At 44.7% G+C, this 11,432-nt stretch overlaps 1 protein-coding gene across 1 annotated transcript in view; it reads left to right on the top strand.

Moving 5' to 3' along the window:
- Positions 1–766: 766 nt before the first annotated feature.
- The window catches only part of igsf8 (immunoglobulin superfamily, member 8), a 16,614-nt gene continuing 5,948 nt past the window's right edge, over positions 767–11,432 (top strand). The window contains exons 1-5 of the mRNA XM_070438663.1: positions 767–1,305; positions 3,316–3,323; positions 5,296–5,502; positions 6,129–6,294; positions 7,715–8,164. Coding sequence (XP_070294764.1) covers positions 1,254–1,305; positions 3,316–3,323; positions 5,296–5,502; positions 6,129–6,294; positions 7,715–8,164 — 883 coding nt within the window. The 5' untranslated portion in view covers positions 767–1,253. The remainder of the gene's footprint in view (positions 1,306–3,315; positions 3,324–5,295; positions 5,503–6,128; positions 6,295–7,714; positions 8,165–11,432) is intronic.

Genomic DNA, 11,432 nt, shown 5'->3' with positions numbered 1-11,432 from the left:
CTATATTTAGTGGTCTTATTAACATTATCACGTCATTATTACAATGCTTATTGTGATAATAGTAACGTTCTAGTTAAGGTCCAGTCTGTGGTCTTATTTCTGGGAATGGGAGAGACGATTTTAACGTCCTGCCTTTAAAGGCAACATCGTTGTAGGTTTGGGACACCGTCTGTGTCTAAGCCTGTTTCTCCCATAATRATTGGAACAATAGTGTTTTTCTTAYGGAAATAATGCATTTGGCAGGATACATCGGTCATTGCATTCCATAGAGGATGATAAGTGGCGTCTAGTAGCCAAAATACAATTTTAGCATGGCCAGCGTCACAGAAGGCTTCCACCATTTTAATGTAGWCAACTGCGTGGGWCTTCCAGCTTTATTTCTGAKCCCTCTTGATGACMCTGTTGGAGTCATGTTCAACCGTGTCATCAGGAGGGATCAGACAATCGTGGAGAAAAATTAACTACTTCTAAATGGAGATTGCCTCAACGGCGCTGCAAGTGGGTTCACAGACGCCATAATCTGAACAATATAGGGATGCTTTTCTATCATTCTCTATGTTGCATACAAAACAGTGGACAAGGGGAGGCGGGGCCGCCCTAGATTCTGGCGCCGATTCGGAGCTATATGGACGAGCTGATTGGTTTAACCAATTTCAGCGCATTCAGTTTTCATTGGCTTAAAATGTCATCTATTATTTTTTGTCGGCCAATGATTCGCTGTCTTCTATTTGATGGTTTTCCTTGCCAGAAACCCCTCCCTACACTACGGAGTCCCCCCGTTGCCTCACCCTCCCTTGCCCCACCCTCGCCCCCTATGATACCAACAGCGATTGCATTCGGACAGCATGTTTGATGAAAAAGGGTGCTTAGGCAAATATTTAGCTAGAGAAAAAATGAATTGGTCATTACGTGTGCGAAATATTATTTAGGCTATTCCGGTTTACAGAGACGGCATTCTAATGTAAGAGAAATTGAATGTACTGAATGTGTAATAGCTACAGTGGATGAATATTGTTAGCTTGAATGGTTGGCTAGCTAGCTAAACATCGGGACTACTAAATCAACATTGCATTGTAGCCTATCGGATATTTTAACGTTCCATAATGTAATGTCAAGTGGATGTAACGTTACATTGATGTTGATGTCTCATTGATTGAACTGAACGAGAGAGGGAATGTATTCCGATACAACCACAGAGACGAGTAGAGGAATTTGAATCGACATAATCCATCTGCAGCGGGGCATCGGGACGGATGATGATGGCTTCGTGGCGACGGACAGCAGCTCTCATCTGTTTACAATGGGGTGAGTCATTTCTCAGAAAGCTATCTAACCGAGCTACTAGGCCTACCTGCTAATGTTTCGTACTACGTGCCCTAAAACCGTGTGCCATCTGTCAGTTGGGCTATTGTATGGTGAGGTAACATTTTGTCCCATCGCAGCCTGGCATATGGTCTGATTAATGTTCGCATTATTGCATGCGTTGGATATCAGTAGAGATCTGTGGTTGTCATCTGACATATAGAGTTAAAAAAAAAAAATGTTCTACAACTCGCTTTAAGCCCTTTCGACATCTATTAGTGGTCGGTGCATTTACAGCCCAGTCTCCTATTGCACTAGTCTCTCTCTCAGCACGGGAATTTAATCTACACATGAAAACATGAGCTGAGAGGGTTCTCACAGAATAACATCATTATTATAGGACATGTATTATCTATTATACTACCCTGGCTGAATGCAGACAGACAGACAGACAGACAGACTATATGCAGACAGACTGACTGACTGACTATATGCAGACAGACAGACAGACAGACAGACAGACAGACTGACTGACTGACTGACTGACTGACTGACTGACTGTATATGCAGACAGACAGAAGTGGCGGAAGTGACTGCACCTCAGCGCTGAGTCAGTCTATGCTCCAGACCAGCCCTATCAGTCTTACAGCCTTATGTTAATTAGACATCCTGATCCTCTTAAACCCTGTTCTCTGTCCCAGTCTCTCTACCAGCTCATTATCTCTAGGCCTGCTGTTTAATTCACGCCTTTGTTATGTGTATTAGCATGTACTAGAACCTATACCTCATATTAGCTACAGGTTCTGACAGGTTCCCAGGCCTGGGTTGAAATGCACCCTACACCTGTATTTCTGGTTGTTCTGGATCGGCTGGTAGATTATTTGGGCAGCGCGAGATGTGAGTTTCCCATGAGTCGTCATCCAATCCACCCCCAACGTTCCATCTACGTTGTGTAGTAAGTTGTTGTTCGTACCTGCGCAGGTCACCTCACTATGTCGCCGCACTATGTCACCGCACTATGTCACCGCACTATGTCACCGCACTATGTCGGCATAGGAGATATAGGAGATTTAGGTTATGTGTCATGGTTGCTTCCAGAGTTTCAGTGTCTCACTCTGGAGACATGTTTCTCCTCATCGAACAGGGACATTTCGGTCCCAACATGAATGTATCTGCTTTACACCACACTGTGTTGTATTGGAATAGTTTAAGGAAATGGAAGTGTCGATAAGGAAGTTTCCAGTTTTAGACTGTCACTAAACTGGAACTAAAGAACTGGAAGTAAAGAACTGAAACTGGAACATGGTTTTGTCTGACCTCAAAACTATTTTGTAGAAGTTAGAGGAAGTATATTGACATGACAGGATATGTAGTCTTGTGCTGTGAAATAAATATTACTATGATTTTAATTGTGCAATTATGTGATGTGAATAACATGTCCCAGCAAACCAATGATTAAAACAAAAATGTACCCATGCCTGAAGCTAGATTAAATTCCATCTTTCTATAATGGGCTAAGTAACATATTGATCTTCTGTACAWTAGCCTACATATTGGTTCAGCCGGTCTGTCAGTGTATTGACTGGTGGTGTGTCACTGAACATACCAAACCTACACAGCGTGACTGACATGACATACAGTACAAGCCAAAAGTTTGGACACACCTACTCATTCAAGGGTTTTTCTTAATTTTTTAAAACTATTTTCTACATTGTAGAATAATAGTGAAGACATCAAAACTATGAAATAACACATATGGAATCATGTAGTAACCAAAAAAGTGTTAAACAAATCAAAATATATTTTATATCTTGAAATTCTTCAAAAGTAGCCACCCTTACTGCCTTGATGACAGCTTGCACACTCCTTCGAGCTTTCTCTCAACTAGCTTCACCTTGGAACTGCTTCTTCCAAACAGTCTTGAAGTGGTTCCCACATTCATGCTGAGCAAACTTGTTGCTCGGCTTTTTCTTCACGTCTGCGGTCAACCTCATCCCCAAAACACCTCTCAAGTGATTCGAGTCGGCCGTGCATTGTCGGGAGGCCAGGTCATCCTGAATGCAGCACTCCATTCCACTCTCCTTCGTCAAACATAGTCCTTACACATCCTGGACGGTGTGTTGGGTCATTTTCCTGTTGAAAAACTAAATGTTAGATCCCACTAACCGCAAAACCAATGGGATGCGTATTGCTTGCAAATGCTGTGGTAGCCATGCTGTTAAAGATCGAAGGCAAGACTGTCATCAAGGGCAAAGCGGTGGACTACCTTGAAGAAAAATCTAAATAATGAACCGTGTTTTGGTTATACCATGATTTCATATGTGCTTCATTTCATATCTTTTGTCTTCACTATCGCTTTTACAATGTAAAATAGTAAAAATAAAAAAAATAAAGAGTAGGCGTCCAAACTTCTTGGGCTCGGTACTAAGTACATTCCCTCTCTCTCGATGTGCAATCATGAAAATAATAAACATAATATGGGTAGTATTCTATACAAGGTCTCTCTCTCTCTATCGCTCCTGTCATCTCTGGCCCCATCTCTCTCTGCCCATACTCTCTCTCTCCCTACTCTCTCTTCTCAGCTCTCTCTGCCCTCTCTCTCTCTCTCTCTCTCTCTCTGTTTCTGCCACTACTCTCTATCTGCCCTACTCTCTCCTCCTCTGGCTCTCTCCCTACTCTCTCTCTTCAAATTCAAATCTTCAATTCAATCCAAGGGGCTTTATTGCTGGAACATTGTTTAACATTGCCAAAGCAAGTGAGGTAGATATTATACAAAAGTGAAAAGATAAACAATACAAATTAACCAGTAAACCATTACACATAACAGAAGTTGCAAAACAAATTAAAACATTACACATGCTTATAATCATATACACCAGTTTGTAACATATGTACAACATGGTTAAAGCATCACAGTTTAAATAAATAAGCATTTAAATATGGTGTGTATTTACAATGGTGTTCTGTTCCTTCACTGTTGCCCTTTTCTGTGGCAACCAGTCACAAATCTTGCTGCTGTGATTGCGCACACTGTGGAATGTCTCCCACGATAGATATGGGAGTTTATCAAATTGGATCTTTGTTTTCAATTCCTTTGTGGATCTGTGTTAATCTGAGGGAAAATATTCTCATCTAATATGTCATACACTTGGGCAGCGAGTGTTAGGCGAAGTGCAGCTCAGCCTTCCCACACTCATTTGTGGGCGTGGTGCACAGTAGCCTGTCTTCTCTTGAACCATGTCCTGCCAAACGGCGGCCTTTCCTCAATCAGCAAGCTCATGCTCCACTGAGTTCTGTACATAGTCAAGCTTTTCCTTTAAGTTGGGTCCATCACAGTCGTCAGGTATTCTGCCACTGTGTAACTCTCTCTGTTTAGGCCAAATGCATTTCTTAGTTTGCTCTGTTTTTCTGTTAATTCTTTCACAATCGTGTTCAAGTCAATTATCCTTTTGTTTCCCATATTTGAGCGTTGCAGGTCAATTGTGCTTGTGTCCTGGGGCTCTGTGGGGTGTGTTTGTGTTTGTAAACAGAGCCCTAGACCAGCTTGCTTAGGACTCTTCTCCAGGTTCATCTCTCTGTAGGTGATGGCTTGTTATGGAAGGTGTTGGGAATCGCTTCCTTTTAGTGGTTGTAGAATTAACGGCTCTTTTCTGGATTTTGATAATTATGGGGTATCGGCCTAATTCTGCTCTGCATGCATTATTTGTGTCTCTCTCTCTCTCTCTTCCTCGCTCTCTCTCTTCTCTCTGCTCCCTCTCCCTCCTCTCATCTCATCTTCCCTCTCTCTGTCTCTCTCTGCCCCTCTCTCTCTACCTTACACTCTTTCTCTCTCTCTCTCTCTCTCTCTCTCTCTCTCTCTCTCTCTCTCTCTCTCTCTCTCTCTCTCTCTCTCTCTCTCTCTCTCTTCTCTCTCTCTCTCCTCTCTCTCTCTCTCTCTCTCTCCTTTCCTCTCCCATCTCTCTTTTTCTCTGTTCCTCTCTCCAGTCGGTTCAGTACACCCTGTGTCGCGAGGTAACCCTTCCCTCCGGTCCCCTATACCGCGTGGCAGGGTTCTCCCTCTCCATCCCCTGTGCTGTATCAGGCTACGAGGGTTCGCGAACGCAGGACTTTGAGTGGTTCCTGTACAGGGAGGACTCCCAGGGGAGACAGATGGGGGTGATCTCTACCAGGGACCCCGGGTTTCCCTACGCACCCTTCCAGGTAGGGAGGAGTTCAACACAGGCTTTTTCAGAATTGATTTGGTCTAGATGGTTAGGACTAGTTGGCCCTAGCTGCCAGACATCTATGTTCATTTTAAACTAATGAMTCTGAGTTTTCCATCAAAGTACAGKAACAGGTGGGCGTGCAAGTATGCTAGCTATGTACCGTATGCTTACTTCTCTATTGGGGCTGTTGGGTAACTTTTAGCTGTACATGAAATTATTTAAACTCACATCTCTGTTCACCAATGGAAAATATCTCTTAAATGTGTTTATTTTGACTAATCAATTAAACTAACTTAAGGCTGCACAATTCATCGAAATTGATGTATGCAAAGTCCTTCTTTTTTTTACACAATTCATGTAAAATTCACATGTAATAAGGGTCCCTTGGTAAACTCTGACCAACACTTTGGTTCCTACCCTGTCACAACAACCTCTACTGTACCTGTCTTTGTCATTGGTTGTCAAGACAACACCAACTACAGAATTGAAATACWAATTATAACAGTTCCAAGTGTTTTAATCAAAATCACAAGTAAAATCGTAATCGCAAAATTTGGTTTAAAAATGGCAGTTTGATTATYAGCCACATCGTGCAGCCCTAATCTAACTCTGTCCTTCCAGGCGCGGGTGAGGTCCGGGGAGGTGAGGGTGGAGAGGGACTCGGGGGACAAGGCCAGGCTGGTGTTCCAGAGGCTACACGCAGATGACCAGGGACGATACGAGTGTTACACACCCAGCACAGACTCCAAATACCAAGGCAACTACAGTGCCTCGGTCGCTGTCAAAGGTCGGTAGGTCTGGGCCTGGATTCACAAAGCGTCTCACACAACGAGTGATGAATCTGGATCCCTTTTTCCTTATAGACTATAATGGATAAGATTACATATGGACAGGGAGGCCCTGATCCTAGGACCAGCTCTTTGACTGAATACTGGTCCTTTTAGATTACATGGACAGGGAGGCCCTGATCCTAGACCAGTCTTTTACTTTTCTGTCCTCCTTTTCCTTTTCCTGGTCCTAGTTAGGCTTGTCTGTGTTATCTTGTGGACTTTGTTCTCTCTCTCTGACAGTGTGGTTGAGAATGTGTCTTGCCTTGTTCTATCACACAAATCTGATTGGCACCGGCCACATACTTTTCCACACGATTCTTTACTGATCTAGGTCCACGCCTATTCTTTATTACGTGTAATTACATTTTACACAATTGGGAGAAAAAAAAATGGCTAAAAATTATATTCTTATCTACAATCTATTCTGACCTTTCCCTGCAATGTACTATAAAACATACTTATAATCTGTCACCGAAAGCAGTGTTCCTCTGAGTGAACCCTAACTCTACACATCCTTTGCTATAGCAAAAATCTCATTAGGAATTTACCTTTGTATGTAATCATATCTATCTGTTCCTTTCTGTCTCTCAGTAATGTGAATTAATAACTCCTGTTCTCTTTTGCTCTGTTCTTCGTCTTCCTTCTTCTCTTTTGTTCCTTGTCCTCTGCTTCTTTTCTCTATCGTCTTTTCTTCCTCTCTTCTGCTTGCTGTCTTTGCCTTGTCCTGTCCTTCTGCCTTCTTTCCTTCTTCTTTGTCTGCCCTTTGTTCTCCTCTCTCTTCTGTTCTTCCTCTCTTCTGTCTCTCCTCTGCTTCTCTTCGTCTCTTCTGCTCTCTTTCTGTTCTCCTTCCTTCCTCTCTCTTTCTGTTCTCTGTCTCTTCTGCTTCTCTGTCTCTCTCTTTCTGTCTCTTCGTTCTTCTGTCTCTGTCTTTCTGCTTTCTGTCTCTCTCTCTCTCTGTCTCTCTCTTTCTGTCTCTCTCTTTCTGTCTCTCCTCTTTCTGTCTCTCTCTTCTTTCTGTCTCTCTCTGTCTCTCTCTTTCTGTCTCTCTGTCTCTGCTCTTTCTGTCTCTCTCTGTCTCTCTCTTTCTGTCTCTCTGTCTCTCTCTTCTCTCTCTCTCTCTCTTCTTCTCTGTCTCTCTCTTTCTGTCTCTCTCTGGTCTCTCTCTTTCTGTCTCCTCTGTCTCTCTTCTTTCTGTCTCTCTCTTTCTGTCTCTCTGTTCTCTCCTTTCGTGGTCTCTCTCTTATCTGTCTCTCTGTTTCTTCTCTCTGTTCTCTCTCTTCTGTCTCTCTGTCTCTCTGTCTCTCTCTGTCTCTCTGTCTCTCTCTTTCTGTCTCTCTGTCTCTTTCTCTCTCTCTCTTTCTGTCTCTCTCTGTCCAGTGATTCCAGACACTCTCCTGATTAGCTACTCCCGGTCTCTAACTGGCCAACCCGTGCCAGAGGGGGCGGAGATAACTCTCACCTGCTCCGCCGCCGTCCAATCAAAACAGCACACCCACCTGTCCATCACGTTCGGCGTGCGTGTCGGTGGTAGCGGGTTGGGGTCGGGGACACCGAGAGAAATCATAGCTATCGATAAGGAACTGAGCGTGACTCCTGGCCGAGGGGACTCCTACCAGAAGAGATATGATGATGGAGAGATAACGCTGGTGAAGAAGAGTGGAGATGGAGGGAGAGATGTCTACGTGATGAGGCTGAGCGCCGTGGCCCCGGAGGACTCAGGGGCCTACTTCTGTGAGGCGTCGCAGTGGATCCTGGACCCTGATGGAGCGTGGCAGAAGATCGCTCAGAGGACCCTGGAGATTGGCAACCTGACGGTCCAACCACTTGGTACATCCCTGTCTGTCTGTGGAGTATGGGGGCTGTTAGGACACTGTCTGTCTGTGGAGTATGGGGGCTGTTAGGACACTGTCTGTCTGTGGAGTATGGGGGCTGTTCAGAGACAAGAGCTGTTAGGACACTGTCTGTCTGTGGAGTATGGGGCTGTTCAGAGACAAGAGCTGTTGGGACACTGGCTGTCTGTGGAGTATGGGGGCTGTTCAGAGACAAGAGCTGTTGGGACACTGGCTGTCTGTGGAGTATGGGGGCTGTTCAGAGACGAGCTGTTGGGACACTGGCTGTGCGTGGCTCTAAATAAGAGCATCTGCTAAATGACTAAAACGTAATGTAACGGATGCTGTTACTAGCTTGGCCACAGATCCCATTAGCACCCCAGTAGACCTAATGGATCTAGTGCTGTAGGCCTATCCAGTACTGATAGTTCATGACATCATCATCATTACTGACATTCTACAACAATGGGAAACAGAGACATTAGCTTCAGGGGCGCTGCACTGTGGCATTGCTAACGACTATAGAGACTATAATAGAATGAAGTAGAGCCATGTCTGGCTGACACGATAAGAACAAACAGACCCTCATGGGGAACTATACAACTGTAACTTCTACTACAGTGCAACTGTTACATTCTGCTGTGCTCTCACCCCCCCCCCCACACCACAGCTCTAAAACATACACCACAGCTCTAAAACATAACACCAACACCGCTCTAAACACCCACAGCTCAACCCACCCATCAACTCTAAACACCCAACTCTAAAACAACACCACAGCCTAAAACACACCCACACCACAGCTCTAAAACACACCCACAACCACAGCTCTAAAACACCCCACCACACCACAGCTCTAAAACACCCCACACACCACAGCTCTAAAAACACACACATACACAGCTCTAAAACACACCCACAGCTCTAAAACACACCCCAACACCACAGCTCTAAAACACAACCCCACAGCTCTAAAACACACCCCACAGCTCTAAAAACACACCACACACCACAGCTCTAAAACACACCCCACAGCTCTAAAACAACACCACACAGCTCTAAAACACACCCCAGCTCTAAAACACCAACACAGCTCTAAAACACACAACACAGCTTTAAAACACACCCCACAGCTCTAAAACACACAACACAGCTCTAAAACACACACCACAGCTCGAAACACACAAACAGCTCTAAAACACACCCACAGCTCTAAAACAGCACCACAGCTCTAAAACACCCACAGCTCTAAACACCCACCAGGCTCTAACACACGCCACAGCTCTAAAACACACCCCACAGCTCTAAAACACACCACAGCTCTAAAACACACCCACAGCTCTAAACACACACCCACAGCTCTAAAACACAACAGCTCTAAAACACACCACAGCTCTAAAACACAGCCCCAACAGCTCTAAAACATCACCACAGCTCTAAACACACCCCACACCCACAGCTCTAAAACACACCCCACACACCACAGCTCTAAAACACACCCCACACACCACAGCTTAAAACACACCCCACACACCACAGCTCTAAAACACACACCACAGCGTCTAAAACACACCCACAGCTCTAAAACACACCCACCACAGCCTCACCAACAGCTCTAAAACACACCCCACAGCTCTAAAACACAATCCCCACAGCTCTAAACACAACCCCAGACAGCTCTAAAACACACCCCTACACACCACAGCTCTAAAACACACCCACAAGCTCTAAAACACCACAGCTCACACACGCTCTAAAACACAACAACACAGCTCTAAAACACACACACAGCTCTAAAACACACCCACAGCTCTAAAAACACACACAGCTCAAAACACACACCAAGCTCGAAACAACACACCAACGCTCCTAAAACACACCACAGCTCGAAAACACACCACAGCTCTAAAACCCCACAGCTCTAAAACACCCACAGCTCTAAAACACACCACAGCTCTAAAACACCACACAGCTCAAAACACACCGACAGCTCTAAAACACACCCCACAGCTTCGTAAAAAACACCCCACAGCTCTAAAACACACACCAAACAGCTCTAAAAACAGCACACACAGCTCTAAAACACACACGCTCAACACCACAGCTCTAAAACACCCCACAGCTCTAAAACACCCCACAGCTCTAAAACACACACCACACGACTCTAAACACACCCACAGCTGCTAAACACACCACAAGTTCTAAAACACAGCCACAGATCTAAAACACACCACAGCTCTAAAACACACCACAGCTCTAAAACCACACTAATACACCACACGCTTCTAAACACACACCACAGCTCTAAAAAACACACACCAACAGCTCTAAAACACACCACAGCTCTAAAACACACAACCCACAGGCTTAACAACACACTACCCACAGCTCTAAAACACACACCAAAGCTCTAAAACACACACACAGCTCTAAAACACCCCACAGCTTCTAAAACACACCACAGCTCTAAAACACACCACAGCTCTAAAACACACACCCAACAGCTCTAAAACACACACCACAGCTCTAAAACACCCCACAGCCTCAACACACCACAGCTCTAAAACACACACAGCTCTTAAAACACCCACACTCTACAACACACCACAGCTCTAAAACAGCCCACAACAGCTCTAAAACACACACCACGACTCTAAAAACAAACACCCACATGCTCTAAACACACACCAACAGCTCTAAAACACACACCACAGCTCTAAAACACGACAGCCACAGCTCTAAAAAAACACACACAGCCTAAAACAACCACAGCTCTAAAAAACACCACAGCTCTAAACAACACCACAAAACACACACCACAAGTTCTAAAACACACACCCAACAGCTCTCAAAACACACACCACAGCTCATAAAAACACACACCAAAGCTCTAAAACACACCCACAGCTCTACAACACACCACGAGCCTAAAACACACCACAGCTTCTAAAACACCCCACAGCTCTACAAACATCACACTAGCTCTAAAACCACACCCCACAGCTTTAAAACACACCCACACTCTACCACACCACTCTAAAAACAACCCACAGCTCTAACACACCACAGCTCTAAAACACACCCACAGCTCTAAACACACACCACAGCTCTAAACACACCACAGCTCTAAAACACCACCACACCTCACAGCTCTAAACACACCCCACAGCTCTAAAAAACCCACCGCTCACTAACAGACGCAAGCAAGCACTAGCATACACACCGACAGCTCTAAACCACATAATTGATAATAGTAGTGGGGTCGG

The sequence above is a fragment of the Salvelinus sp. IW2-2015 genome, unplaced genomic scaffold, assembly GCF_002910315.2.
Source record: "Salvelinus sp. IW2-2015 unplaced genomic scaffold, ASM291031v2 Un_scaffold1085, whole genome shotgun sequence".
Classification (NCBI taxonomy): Eukaryota; Metazoa; Chordata; class Actinopteri; order Salmoniformes; family Salmonidae; genus Salvelinus; species Salvelinus sp. IW2-2015.
This window is presented reverse-complemented; position numbering and strand designations above follow the sequence as displayed.